The sequence below is a fragment of the Prionailurus viverrinus genome, chromosome D1 (assembly GCF_022837055.1).
Source record: "Prionailurus viverrinus isolate Anna chromosome D1, UM_Priviv_1.0, whole genome shotgun sequence".
NCBI classification, from domain to species: Eukaryota; Metazoa; Chordata; class Mammalia; order Carnivora; family Felidae; genus Prionailurus; species Prionailurus viverrinus.
Genome location: NC_062570.1, coordinates 99,131,623 through 99,146,036, shown reverse-complemented (window position 1 = coordinate 99,146,036; position 14,414 = coordinate 99,131,623). Strand labels below are relative to the sequence as shown.

General features: G+C 49.4%; 1 protein-coding gene and 1 pseudogene across 3 annotated transcripts; both read right to left on the bottom strand.

Annotated features, from left to right (window-relative positions):
- Positions 1-65: 65 nt before the first annotated feature.
- ZNF408 (zinc finger protein 408) lies at positions 66-14,103 on the bottom strand. Of its 3 annotated transcripts, XR_007156303.1 has the most exons (7): positions 14,014-14,103; positions 13,444-13,721; positions 12,731-12,792; positions 12,228-12,487; positions 9,685-11,383; positions 1,904-2,013; positions 66-123 (listed from the first exon to the last, which is right to left on the bottom strand). XR_007156303.1 is itself a non-coding variant. In XM_047878159.1 (5 exons), the coding sequence occupies exons 1-5, from the start codon at positions 14,060-14,062 to the stop codon at positions 9,822-9,824; spliced, it is 2,211 nt and encodes a 736-aa protein (XP_047734115.1). In that variant the 5' UTR covers positions 14,063-14,103; the 3' UTR covers positions 4,254-9,821. The 3 variants fall into 3 exon arrangements, 1 of the variants encoding a protein (XP_047734115.1); XR_007156302.1 differs by lacking the exons at positions 66-123; positions 1,904-2,013 and adding an exon at positions 4,254-5,071; XM_047878159.1 differs by lacking the exons at positions 66-123; positions 1,904-2,013 and having other exon boundaries at positions 4,254-11,383.
- On the bottom strand, positions 2,033-4,129 carry LOC125176548 (28S ribosomal protein S21, mitochondrial-like; annotated as a pseudogene).
- Positions 14,104-14,414: the final 311 nt, after the last annotated feature.

Genomic DNA, 14,414 nt, shown 5'->3' with positions numbered 1-14,414 from the left:
CCCTCCCTCCTGGAGACATGGGCCAACTGGGGCTAGTGGGCACACCAGATCTTCCTGAGGCTCCTTCCAATCCTCACACATGGTGATGGTTGCTTTAATCTCCATGAGTCTCAATGTCTGCATCTGTACAAGGAGAACAGGACTAACGGCAATTATGAATGTAATGCCCATGAAATGTAATAAGTGCTTAATAATCAGCAGGCATTATGTATAAACCCGTGGGAGGTTTATGTAATCACAACACACAGATAAATGAAACCAGATACAAGGGTGTGGCCAGATGAGAGCTGCCCTCCTTGCCCCAGCCTTTCAACCACTTTCCTGCCTGGGAGCTGAGGAGGTGTGGCCACCAGTAGTGGCTGCTTGGGAGGAGGAGCCAGGTCCAGGGCCTTTGGGCGTCTGGTTTGTTTCCTCTCACCTCCTAGGACCGGCTGCTGGCCCCAGAACAGGGACCAGCCCAAATCCTTGGGACTCCTCGGCAGGGCCCCTCCCTCTCCTCCTGCCTATCTGTCCTGGGCCAGGCCTAGAGTGACTGCTGGCCCTACCCTGCCCCTCACCCAGCCCCACTCCCATCCCTCCCCCATTTTCTGTTTGCATTCCGCAAGGTAAATATTAGTCCTGCATCTATGAGGACAGAAGGACAAAGAGCAGGAACACAGGGAGCGCAGGTTCCTGTCTTGCCATCCTTCAGGCCTGGCTGTTTGGGTCTAGACTGCCATCATGTAGAGTCTGGGAAGATCACAGGGCAGGGCCCAGTGCCAAGCAGAGCAGAAAGACAGTTGGCACAGAGCTGGGGGTCAGGACTCCCACAAATCAATTTTATTCGTATATACACACACACACACACACACACACACACACACACATAAACACACACACACACACACACACACACACACACTGAGAGATCATGACCTGAGCTGAAATCAAGAGTCAGAAGCTTAACCGACTCAGCCACCCACGCACCTGTTGATTGTTTTTTAAATAGAAGTTTAACTTATATGCAGCAATGTTAGAAAAAATCTAAGTGTTTAGCTCACATTTTTATGCATGTGCCCGTGTAACCACCAGATCAACATTTTTAACCCCAGTCTCTTGCATGCTGTCCCTAAGTGTCACTGTTGTAACCACCATCACCCTAGAACAGTTTTGCCTATTTTTTTGAAATTAACAGAAATGGAAACCTACAGCATATACCTCTATGTATCTAGCTTCTCAGATTCATCCATGTTGCGTGTATCAGTGAAGCTGCCATAGCATCTCACTGCATGAATAGAGCACGTTTTATTTATCCATTCACCTGTTGATGGGCATTTGGATTAGTTTCCTGTTTTGGCTATAATGAATAGTGTGGCTGTAAACATCCATGCACAAGAGTAGATTTGCTGGGTCATAAGGCAGGCATACGTTTTGCCCAAGTCGCTATGACAAACAGTTGTCCTGAGTGGGGGTACTAGTTTGTACTCCCACCAGCAATGCCTGAGAGCTGCAGTCATTCAGATCCTCACTAACCCTCTATATTATCCATCCATTTCGTATTATCCATCCTGATGGAGGTGTAGGTGTCTCGTTGTGGCTTTAATTTGGATTCCCTGTTGACTAAGGATGTTGAGCCTACTTTTTTTTTTTTGAGTGGAATACTGAAAAAATCTTCACTCATTTCTTAAAAAATTACATATTGGGGCGCCTGGGTGGCTCAGTCGGTTAAGCGGCCGACTTCGGCTCAGGTCATGATTTCGCGGTCCGTGAGTTCGAGCCCCGCGTCGGGCTCTGTGCTGACAGCTCAGAGCCTGGAGCCTGTTTCGGATTCTGTGTCTCCCTCTTTCCGACCCTCCCCTGTTCATGCTCTGTCTCTCTCTGTCTCAAAAATAAATAAACGTTAAAAAAAATTTTTTTTAATTACATATTAAGGGAAGGGCTCTTGAGAAGTGAAGAGAAGACAGGTGTGGCTTCATCCTTCCTGGTTCAAGATAGGCGATCCTCTTTTCTTCCGAGGATCAGCTGAGGCCAGTGCTGAGTCAACCAGGAGAGAGAGAAAAGGCAAGAGGAGATGGTGTTTGGACAGGAGGACAAACCACACCACACATAGCAGCTCTTCCACTGAGGGTTCAGAGCTAGGGGCCTGCTGACCGCCCCCTTGCTCCCTCGCTGGCAGAATCTGGACAGACAAGTACTATAGCGATAGAAGGGAATGCTGGTTCGGAAGGCCCGGTCTGGGTTTCACCAGCTGTAGAATCTGAGTAAGAACATATTTGCCTCACAAGCCTGTTGCTGAAAAACTCATACTGGCTTCTTTGAAGACTTGCTCAACCTATGGATTGCTCATGTGCAGACATGGCCATTAACAGACAAGCCTTGGGTCACATCTTCCTCAGGCTCTTTGCAGACAATATTCCAAGGCAGAAAACCTTGGTTCTCTAAGCACTGGGAAGTAACTGAAGCTTTCTGCTTAGATTTGGTTCCTGCTTTCCCAGACTTATGCCTGGGTTTATGTGTCATGATGACGAATTCACACACCATGGTACCAGTGGCAAATCCAATTAGCAGGGAGAACTTTGCTGATGAGAACTTCATTTTGTTTTTTGGGTTTTTTTTTTTTTTGTTTTTTGATGGGTGTTTCAGTAGCAAAATTTATTCCAAATACATACATGCTTCCTCTCCTTTTATCTAACAGTTGGTGGGGAGGGACAGTTCAGTAAAGAGTGGCAGGTGCTTTTCCAATAATAAGGTCTTGTTTGGGTTTCGTAAGAACTGGGTAAGAAATCATAGATCTATTCCGCTATATTTTAGAAAAGTTTCTCGCCTCTCCTAGACTACTTAAATATTATAGCTAAGTATACACAAAATTTGCCATTTTAACCATTTAAGTAAGTTCAGTGGCATTAAGTACATTCACATTGTTGTGTATCACCACCATCTGTCTCTGGAACTTTTTCAGCATCCCCATCTGAAACTCTGTACCCATTAAACAATAATTCCCCGCTCCCCACTAGCCCTTGGTAATCACCATTCTACTCCTAGACTACTTTTTGACTCAGTTTCTCTTTCACTTAATAAGAGAGGGTCCATTGGTAACTATGGGATTGCTTCTATATATGCAGGCTTTCTTGCATATACGTGATTGAGTTTATTATTATAAGAAAGGGGAGAAAAAAATGGGGTTGAGATAGGAAGGAGACAGCTGGAGAGGGATTTTCATAGAGGGCCTACAATCCACAGGCCTCAGCAGCCCTGCCATGGGTCTGCCCGATTCTTCAGGCATCAAGAAGTTGCTACTGCGAGCCATTTCCATGTTGTGGATCCGCCAGCAGGTTTCATAGCTCTGTTGTCGGCGACAAGGCTTTTCATAGTACCGCCGTCGCTTAATGTCCTCAATGAGCCCATCCATGGTGAGAATTCCATTTAGGGTCCTGCATGCACCTTCCATGTTTCCTTCCTGTACCATCACAGTCCTGGCAATGAACTTCAGATGTTTTGCCATAACCTTGGGATTTAAATATTCACTCTGCAGGATCCCACGCCCTCCGGAACCAGCTGCCAGGACATGAACTTCATTTTGAAGTTTGAGTCCTGACATCTTGTCATGGCAAATGCTGGACCCAACCAAAATGGCCCCCAGCTTGTCATCTGCATGATTAAGATTGATGGGTTGGAATGACAGGAATGGGCTCTTTGGCGAGGAGAGAGACAGCATGAATACTATGAAGGCCATGGGAGCTTTGGGTCCAGGAATGACAAGACCAGCAAGAAGACTCTAGGCCATTCTGATAAATTTGGTTTTGTGTTTGATCTGATCTACACCATTCCTTTTGTCCCTGCAAAACCACCCCCGGCTCTCAGAGCTTGTGATCTTTGGATTTGCTGCAATTCTTTGGATTCCATATACCCCTTGTCTCCCTCTGATCTAGCTGGAGTCAGAGTTAAGTTTATCACTGTGAAGTAGATACTAAGCTACCCCTTCAAAGCACATCATAATGTTTGTGAAGCATTACAGTGCTTGCCACAAAGGAAGCGCCCAATAAATGCCACTGTTATACATGATGGTACAGGAAATACATGACACTGCCTGGGAAGGGCTCTTCCTAAAATAGTGAAACTGAATTAAACGAACCTCTAGCTTTAATTACTAGTTTATAGGAAATATAGGTGATAAAAAGGAGTACCTTGTGGTATCCAGTACCACAAGGAATGACGAACGTTCACCAGGACAAATGGCTCCAGTTTCTCTGACAAATTCATGACACGGAAATAAATAGGGTGGGTTGGAGAGACTGTTCAGGATAATAGAAGCCAAGGAGAGACCTAACACCCAAATGCACAAAAGGAATAGAGGGACGACGATTGGTTTAGACTTTTGAACCAAAGAACTGTAAAATGACTTTTCCTTGGACAAACAATAATAATATAGATTATTCAATGATATGAAAGAGTTACTAATTTGTAAGTGTTATATGGACACGTGGTTATATCCTTTTAATCCCCATGACTTACAGTTATACAGAAGAACTTACGACAGATTAAACAAGCATGGCAAAATGTTAGCAATCATTAAATCTAGGTGGTGAGGGGATTGGGTACATCATTCTTGTAAACTTTTAAACTTTTTGTGTTTCAAAATTTTCCCAATGACAAGTCAACTTAATTCTTTAGTAAGTGGAGGCTGGTATTATTAAGTAGGTTCCAGTAGAGCAGCCTCTGTTTTCTTGGGTGAGAGAAGACCACACTTACCCCTTCCATTTTACAGAGATGATCGAGGGAGAGAATCCCCTCTGGGAAAGTAGCTCTGGAAGGATCCGAGAGTTCTGCCAGACCAGGGTGGCACCACCACGGGTGAGCACCGAAAGACCCAGCACATCCTTAGGCTTCAGGGTTCACTACCAGCTCCCCGGGTACCATGCAACTGAAGGTCCTTCTTGCTTCTCACCCCAAGCACATGCCTGCACATGTAAAGGGGATCGTGTTTCCCTCTAAGCACAAGGCGATGATGAGGGGTTGCATTTCTCACAAGCTGCCATCAAACAGAATCATGGGCAAGGCCGATGCTATGTTGTAAAGTGAAGCTCTGTAATCACTGAAAACAGTAAAATTATGTTTCAAGACAGAGTTTCAGAGCTGGAAAGAAGGTCAGATATCATTACACCCAGATGTTTTGAAGCCTAGGGCTCTGGGCATATACTACAGGGTGACCTTGGCCTTTTGTGTATTTTTTTTTAAACCCTCAAAAATTGTAAATTTACCTTAAGACAAAAATATATACATTTTTTTCCTTTTTGGCTGAAATTATGTCTTTTGAGGTGGCTAATTACCTTGGCTTTTTTTTTCCCCCCTTAATCTGATCAGTGTTTAAAAATGAGTCAATTTCTATTTAATTAAAAGCCTTTAAAATTTGGGTCCATAGAAGAAGCTAGCAAAAGGGCTCAATGTTGGAGCCGAGATTGAGAAGCACTGATCTGGTCCAATTTCTCCAGGTCACTCCAAGGAAAGGGAGTCTCCTAGGTGGCAAGCTAATTGATCAAGGTTGTAGGGTTGGTGATGAGCCAGAACCCCTGCCTCTCAAGACCACTGTTCTTCACCTCGCATGACCTTCATCCCTTGACATTCTGCTAGAGTACAGCCTCACTTGTTCTATGAAGCACGCCCACTGAACATGCACCTAAAGTACAGAACTACTGTGAGTGATGCTGACCTGCCCCAAAGAAGCAACACCTAAGGGAAACATGCAAGCACTTTAATCTCGTCTTCCAACCTAGGAAGGCTGATTACAGTACTACTACTAACCAGCTATAATTTATTAACTGCTCACCATGTGCCGGGTACATAGTACTGATGAGGTAGGTACCATAAGTATCCCTGTTTTACGGATGAGGAAACAGGCACAGAAAAGTCAAGTACTTTGTCTGAGTTTATGCAGTTAGTCAAGAGCAGAGCCACAAGCCACACGTGAATCTGTCTAGAGATGGAACTCTTTATAGTCCGTGATGCTTTGCATGGTTTGCAGGTCCCTAAACAGGACTCAAATTTTATTCTACCGTAAGATTTTCTCATACTATTCAAGTTGCAAGTGGGGATAAAAGATCCTTTATCTCCTGCACCTTTGATTTTGGTTCAGCATCTATAGCTATAGACCCCACTCAGTTAAGCTTGCATCCAGGTGTAAGGTGCCCAAGCAACATTTTTGCAGCACCTTTGCCCACCTGGCTAGAAGCAGCATTCGAATTCAGCACTATGTACACCAAACTGTTAAGTGACTTTATCTAGGGGTGCCTGGGTGGCTCAGTTGGTTGGGCATCTGACTCTTGATTTCGGCTTGGGTCATGATCTCACAGTTCACGGGTTCGAGCCTCACATCAGGCTCTGCACTGACAGTGCGGAGCCTGCTTGGGATTCTCTCTCTCAAGAATAAATAAATTCTCTCTCTCAGAATAAATAAATATTTTTTAAAAAGATTATTTTTTAAAAAGTGACTTTATCTGGAAATGGAGGAAAGAAGTAGGGAATAAAGAGATGTCACCATTAGGATTACCAAGAATTATTATGACATCAGGGGAAAAGATTTCCCTAACGAGCATTATTCCAGTGATCAATCTTTTCAAGTAGTCACTGCATTTTAACTGGAAGAGCACTAAATTAGGGATTAGACCAGGGCCCTGTTCTTGTTCTGCTACAAACTGGTCTCAGGCCTTGACAAATGACTTGTCTCGAGGCCTCTGTTTCCTCATGTGTAACATGGGACCTCAGACAGAGCTCTCTGATGCCCACTCTCCTCCTAACCACAAGTGTTGGCAGAGCAGAGGTTCCCACATCACGTACCTTTGGATGTATTGCCTTTGATCTGATGCTGCTCTGCATCACTAGAGACAGGCTTCATGGAGAGAAAAGTTCTCCATCTGTGTGGGGGATGTAGGTAGGGGGTGTGAGCATCCCAGGTTTTGGCCTAAGCATCCCAGGGGTGTGGGGTGACAGGCCTCTCCAGCAACCCAAACCATGCCCAATTTGCCCACATAGTCCACTACGAAGCGATGAGTATGTCCTTCCCTGCACAGGTTGGTATCAAGTGATGAGAAGGTCCCCAGAATACCTAAAAACACTGGGCAGACACTGACTGTTAAGCAGTCACCTGAATTGACGTGACCCTGCCTGAAGCAGGAGCTGGAAAATAGGACTACCAAGCCTCACTCAGGCTCCAAGAAAGAGTTGGCTGACTCAAAACTAAAATATTAGCTGCTACTTTTCAAGCCCTTGGACCGTGTGATCTTTCCCTCCACAGATTGCCTCGATTTCCTGCTATCCTCACCCCCCATGGATAATTTCACAATGCGGCTTTATCAAGAAGTTATTCAGATTGGGCAGGTGCTGGGTAAATGCCAGTGGCAAAGCAGGAGACACGGGGCTGCCTGTGATGTTGTTGTCAAGTGCTGGGAAGCCAGAGAACACTCAACGTTTCAATCCTGGCTCTCTGCTGTTCACGGATTGTGTGATGTCGGCCAGCTACTTACCCTCTCCAACCCCTAGTTCTCCTCAGCTGTGACACAGGTCACAACACCTATTCTGCAGGACAGAAGAACGGAACAAGAATATAAGTTCTTCCTGCCTCTCTTGCCACCTAAACAATCCACTGTGGTTTCCCACTGCCCTCACTCAGCTCCTCAGCGACCTCGCAAACCTCAACCCCCTCAACAGCAGTGGACATTCTTACTCACTTTTTTCGTGAAATGCTTTTCTCTCCACTTCTGCTGACACATAATCTGCAGGGTTTTCTATCTGGTTGGATGCAGATTTCATGTCCCCTGCAGAGCCTTTCCCCTGCAAGTGAACCTGGAGGGCAGCGCCTCTCCCCTCTGCTCCTGCTACTCCCACAGCTTCCATGCCCACCTTGTCACTAGCCTGCCGTGATTCCCTCTATGGCAGACTTTCCTCCCCCGACTCAGCCGACTTCTGGCAGCTGGTTTGTGAGCTCTACTGCAGGCGCTTTAGACTTGGTGCCTCCTCAACCAAAATCCTGTCTCGTTCCCATCCCAGTGCCACTCAACATACTAACTCAGAAACGGGGCGTCAGCTCTCCCTTTTCCCCTCAGTTCATGAATTCTGTCCCTTCTCCCTCTCTGGCAATGTATCTGCCCAAAGTCCTCACCACGGCCTACAGTCCCCAGGCTGCCCTCACCCCTTTCCATCCTCTGCCTTGGCCACTCTGCTCCTTGCTCTTGCTTGAACCCACTGGGCCTTGCCAGTACTGTTCCCTCTGCCTGGAACCCAGCTCCTTCTGCAGACATCAAGCTCGCTCACGCCTCTCCGCAGTTCAGGTTTCTGCTCCTGTTTGTGTTATTAGAAGCCTTCCCTGACCACCCTCTGTAAAATCACATTCCCCATCTTAACCTCTCCTCCCGCGTGACTTTTTTTCACTGCATTTACTATCATGTGGGATGTATTTGTTGTCTGCTGTGCTCCTCAGGACGTAACCCTGAGAGCAGGCTCTTTCTACACTACACCCCTAACCAGCATACATAAAGTGCACATGTATGTGTCAGATAAATAATTCCATTTCTCTGCATTTCTACTGCTACCACCCCATTCCCCGCCACCTCAGCTGCCTCCTGATTTCCCTACAACCACACCTTGCCAGCCGATCCGTTCCTCCAGCGGTCTCTTTAAACATAAATCTAGTCACGTCATTCCCCTCCTCAAAACCCTTCCAAGAGCTTCTCAATGTTTTGAGAATAAAGTCCCAACTCCTAAAGCAAGGCCTGCGTGACCTGGCCCTGCCCCCTTCCCTCTCTGCTGCAGCCACACTGGTCTGTTGTTGACGTCACCAGACTCTCACTCCAGGGCTTTTTCACACACACAGCCCCCCGCACCCCCACTCTCTCTCGCACCCTCCCATCCGCCAGATCACAGCAGTGCCAGGGTTAACAGCCTTACTCCAGCACTGGGCCAGGAGGGTCCGAGTCTCAGCTCTGCAGCCTAGCAGCCGTGCCACCTTGAGTAGGACACTTAAAGCTGCTTCCTCACTTGTAAGACCAGAATGCTACCACTACCGACTGCACAGGTTGCCACGAGGATCATATAAACTCAAAGAACGTGGCCCACAATCAGGGTGGAGTGTTTATTTAATCATTATTATTCCTTGCGGACACTGTCCCCGATGCCCATCTGTAAAAGGCATCGCCTCAGTCTTGCTCACAGCTGTATCCCGGCACCCAGGGTGCTGGTTTATGGTCTATGCACATCAGGATGTGAGTCTGTGAGCAGACTCTTTCTTGGGTGGCCCAAGCCCACAGAAGGGTTCAGATCTGGCCCTAGCTGCCTCCAGTGAGTCTGGTGTCTATCAGCACAGAAAGAAAACCAACTTCACAGCCCCTAGATGGTGAAAAAGTTTGCCAAAACCACCTACAGCCTGAGTTAGAGGGAACTATGAGCTGAGCTCAGCCTCTGGCATTTTAACCCTCCAATCATTCCGTCTAGTTCTAGATGAAAGTGCCTGTCCCTCAGGGAGCTCGGGGGAGCGATGATGCCAGCACTAAGCACCCGGGCAGGGCAGTCCTGCTGCCAGCTCCCTGACTACCTCACTGCGTGGGGTCACTTCCGTTGTGTTTAAAGAACAAGCACCCTGAGCAGTTCCTGGTGAAGGAGGTAGAACATGCTCTACCGGAAGGCAGTAAAAAGCTCTTAAATCTAGAACAGGTTTACCTTACGGTCTTGGGAAACAATGTGGTGGTCCATAAACAGGAAGGGAAATCCCCGATCTGCTTCTCAGAATAGACTAGACTCCGTCAGGCAACCCAAAGAGAAAGACGCAGGCGCCTGGCAGCTAGAAAACACTAGCTTTATATAAAACTCTGCTGAAGGAGGTGAGGGGGTCGGGTGCCCGTCTCCACCTCCACCACTTCTGCCCAGGCACTAAAGCCCATGTCCTTATGAATGAGCACCAGGCTGGAGGCGGGGCCTGGCTCCTCAGGCACCACAAAGCACTTCTCCTGGCTCCCAGAAATGGTGACCTCGAAGACGTCCCGGGCTGGGGAGACGTCCTGTTCGCTGCATGTATCTAGCAGTTCTGGCTCAGTCTGCACCAGTACCACGGTGGGCTCGGAAGCAGCAGGTGGCACACTGGGTGGGCTGGAGGGTGCCCCAGGCTGGTGACTGAGCTGGTGCCGCTTGAGGCTCTGAGGGAGGGTGTAGCCCATGCCACAGGTGGGACAGCGATAGGGCTTGTCGGCCAGGTGGGACTTGAGGTGGCGCCTCAGCTTGGTGGCCAGTGTGTAAGCACGGCCACACTGGGGGCACGGGAAGGGCCTCTCCCCTGAGTGCAGACGCTCATGAGCACGCAGTGTATGTGGGTCTCGGAGGGCCTTCCCACACACAGGGCACAAGTAGGCCTCCCCGGTGTGAGAGATAAGATGGCGCCGCAGCTCAGGCAGCTGCGGAAAGGCATCGGCACAGTGCGGGCAGCGGTAAGGACGCTCCCCTGTGTGCAGCCGCAAGTGACCACGCAGGGTGCCCCGCTGGCGGAACGCCCTGCCACAGTGTGGGCACAGGAAGGGCTTTTCTCCTGTGTGGAGTCGCATGTGGTTGCGCAGAGAGCCCTGGTTGGCCAGGGGGCGCCCACACACAGGGCACGGGCACGGGGCAGGGGCCGCCGGCACCTGGTGGGTCTTGCGATGCAGTCGCAGGGAGGGCCGGCGGGCAAAGGCCTTGCCACACTGGTCACAGGCAAAGGGCCTGGCACCTGAATGTACCACCTGGTGCTCTTTGAGGTCTCGCCGGGTGCCGTAGGCCTTGTCGCATTGTGGGCAAGGAAAGGGTCGCACTCCGCGGTGGCCCAGCATATGGGCTTTGAAGCTCTCCTCTGAGCTATAGCTCTTGCCACACTCAGTGCAAAGGAAGGGTTTGTGGCCTGTGTGCACGAACGCATGCTTCTTCAGGTGGCACAGCTGCAGGAAGGCTTTGCCACACTCCCCACACCGGTACCGTCGTCTCTGTTTTGGGGGGCTTCCTCCTGGGCCAGGAGGGCTCCGCAAGCATGCAGGGAGGCCGGCCTGTTGCTGCTCCCCAGCCTGCTGGGCCCTGAACTCCGAGGTCTTTGCTCTGGGTGGGCACTGCTCACTGGGGCCACATAACTTCTTGACCAGGTAAGCATGCAGGTGGGTGGCCCTGGCAGAAGACGAGGAACTGGCCTCACTACTCTCTGGGCCCTGCTGGGTAGTGGAGCTGCTCTGAGGTTCAGGTGACATCTGTGTCTGGGGTGGATCCTCCTCATCCATGCTGCCACCCCGAGGGAGCAGGCCAAGTGGTTGGCTCTCCTCGGGAAGTTGATCCTGGGTTTGAGGCTTAGGTCCGGGGCTTACCATATTCTCTGCCTGGATGCTGGGGGGTGACTGGTGACCGGGATCTGCAAGGCAAGAGTGGGGGCACTGCGGTTAGTAGAAACTGTAGCAGGGGGTGGCAGTGGTGTCACTAGGAAATTCTAAGAATATGTGTCTCCTCCTACTCAGCCCCTGAACCTGAACTTCAGCAGGAGCAATGACACCACTCTCTTCCCTGGAACACGAACCATTTTTGCTCTGTTCATCTTCATGTTCAGTCTTAGGTGCCTCCTGGGGAAGCACTCTTGGGAACCCCAGTGCCCCAAACCTCTGGATAGTCCTAGAACAAGGCTCTCCTAGGGGCTCCTATTTTCCCTCTGGAGACGCACACTTAGGACGAATTAGGCCACCACCTCCTCGCCTTAGTTCATCTGAAAATAAAGGAACCTCTACACCCACCCCAGATAGAAGAAACATGAGAAATAGGAAACCTTATATAGACCTTGCTGTCTTCATCGACATGACCTTACTATTCCAGAAAACGTACTCAGGAAGATAAAAGTTGCAAATATCAATACTATTCATTCTAAGGAAAAGACCCAATCACACTGCAATAAAAGCATCAAATGATAGGTCACACCCCAAGACTCTCTGAGCCTTTTACTGAAAATTCTAGCCTTGTATCTACAAGTCCTAAGCCATTATGTCACGATCCTTATTCAATCTGATCAAGCCCTGTCCCATCTACACTGAAAGATCTACCAGACTTCAAAATTTCAATAAATATCCAGGCTTTGCCCTTCCATCTCAGAGAAACTATTAAAAACTCTGTGATGCTCTCCTTTACCTCCCTGAGCCACAGCTTTGCCTTGTCATATCAAGGTTGATTTGGCGATAATTTCGGAAGCCAGCGTTGTATCTGACACATACCTGTCCAACGTTCTGCTGCATCCTCCCCAGGGGAGTCCACTTCCTGCTGTGAAGCGGAGTCCACTTCGGTCACCACAGCCATGGCTGCCTCTTCTTCTAGCCTGGGCTGGGTGGGGCTCAGGCCATCAGAGGGAGGCTGGGGCCACAGCAGCAACTCAAAGCCTGGCAGCACAACCTGGTACACCTGCAGATGGAGCTTCTCGTTGATCCGCACCAGGGCTACGTTTCCCTCACCTTCCAGCCTGCCCTGCTGCACCAGACTGCAAAGCAGAGGAAGAGCTAGCTCAGGAGACCCTCTTCAAGTGACCCTCCCTAAAGCCCCAGCTCCTGGGCAGTCTGAGTCCTAAAAGACCCCATGCCTTTGGAACACTCACTGCAAAAAAAAAAAAAAAAAAAAAGAAAAATCGCTGGGTGGGGAATTACAGTGGGCTTCTGGTTCCATCTCATGCCATAACAGAAAGCCTCAAAGGACCATCTTCACTACGTACTCTCCTGTAACTTACCTGATCCAGCCTGAACTCTGCTCACAAGCACACACGTCTCCCCATGGGCCTAGTGACACGTCCTGAAATAAACCAATAAGAGTCCTTCTCCCATGTGTTTGGGGAACCAGAATCGGGGGCGGGGGGGGTGGGGTGGGGTGGGGATGTAACCTCTCCTGAGACAGATCTAATATGAAGCCCCTGGAAGGTTAATGGTCTCTGATTCTTCCTCTACAGGACTGTGTTGTCTGATTTTTCATTCAGTAAAGACCAAAAGACTCTCCCCTCACCTCCCTCCCAATATGTGGAATATCACAAGTTGAATACATTACTGCCTTCCAGTGAGTGTGCCAAACAATAAAAAGTTGTAAGAGGTACATCAACTTTTCTTTACTTTTTAAGACTTACTATGCAATGAAACCCTTTACCCACACTATTTCATCTATTGCTCCAAATAACCCTGGAAAGTTGGGGGGAAAAAAAGGAAACAGCTATTTTTTAATTTTACAAATGAGTTAAATGAGGCATGCCATTTTATCCAGCTTTTGGCACTTTTTGCACCTTGATTCCTTAACTACTGCAAGTGAGGGGAAGAGGCAGTCCTGGAAAGAAGGGGCATAACCATCTCCTATCTCTTGAAATGCCCTGCTTCTTCTAACAAACTGAAGCGCTGTTTACAAATGGCTGAACCTCTTGCAGGATCTGTCACGGAGACACGTCCTATCTTTCAATACCTCCTCCAGCCGTAGTTTCACTCCTTCCTCCTTCTGCTTGGAGACAGACTCCTCTTCCAGAGGCCCCCAGAGCAGTCCCGGCTGCAGGGGCTCCCCGACACACCAGACCCCCAAACACGGTTCCTCGGCGAGTGAAGGGCCAAGGGCCAAGCCCCGGGGAAGGCTCTTTAGAGCGAGGAAGGCCCGGGTCGGCCCGGGCGGGAAATCTTTGAGGCCTCGAGCAAAGCCTTGTCCAGAAGGGATCCATCCTAATTCCGGGCCCAGGCGCGGATCGGGGGCTGCAGGGAAATGGGAAGGCAGTAAGGGAGCCAGTCCAAAGGGTCATGAGGGTGGGGACAGATACGGGGGGAAACCGCAGGTCCAGCTAGGCCTCGGCAGTCTGAGGGATGTTAGAGCTCTAACGGAGCCCCTAGGAGGTTTGAGGGTATTCGAGGACTCTTAACCCCCCAGAGACATCTGAGGGCACCGGAGGATTCCAGGCTAGGGAGGAAAAGGGTAGAGAGTTGACCAGGGAACAGCAGGTCCATCTAAGGACGGGGCCGAGGGTCAGAGACGCCGCAGGTCACTAACCGCACTGCAGTCTCTCGCCCCCGGAGAGCAGCTCCTCTGCCTCCTCCATCCCTCCAGAAAAGCCTCCTTCCGCCGGAAGTGAGCGTCTTCTTCTCCGCTCCTCCCGGAAACAACCATGGGCTTCCAAATTTCCTGTAGGGAGAGAATCCGAAGAGTCTGACTCATTGGTGCACAGAACCGGGAGTTGGGGAATACCGGCGAGGCAAAACTCCGTCTGACAACAATAAGAACCACAGGATTCCAGCGGACCACTAGGGATTCGAGCTCCAGGGAAAGCGGAACTAATTGTTCCAATCACCTCCTTTTGGGAGGGACGGGTCGGACACTTATGCTGTCCCTCTCCCAGGCGGGCATTTAAGCCAGCACGTGCAGGAAAGTGGGAGGGGATCCTGGAAAGCCAT

Coding starts and splice junctions, on each gene's coding strand:
- ZNF408 (XM_047878159.1), bottom strand. CDS start 14,062: ATGGAGGAGGCAGAGGAGCTGCTCTCCGGGGGCGAGAGACTGCAGTGC. Junction 12,793..13,443: donor TGAAACTACGGCTGGAGGAG/GTATTGAAAGAT, acceptor GGTTTATTTCAG/GACGTGTCACTAGGCCCATG. Junction 11,384..12,227: donor TGCAGCAGAACGTTGGACAG/GTATGTGTCAGA, acceptor CTTGCCTTGCAG/ATCCCGGTCACCAGTCACCC.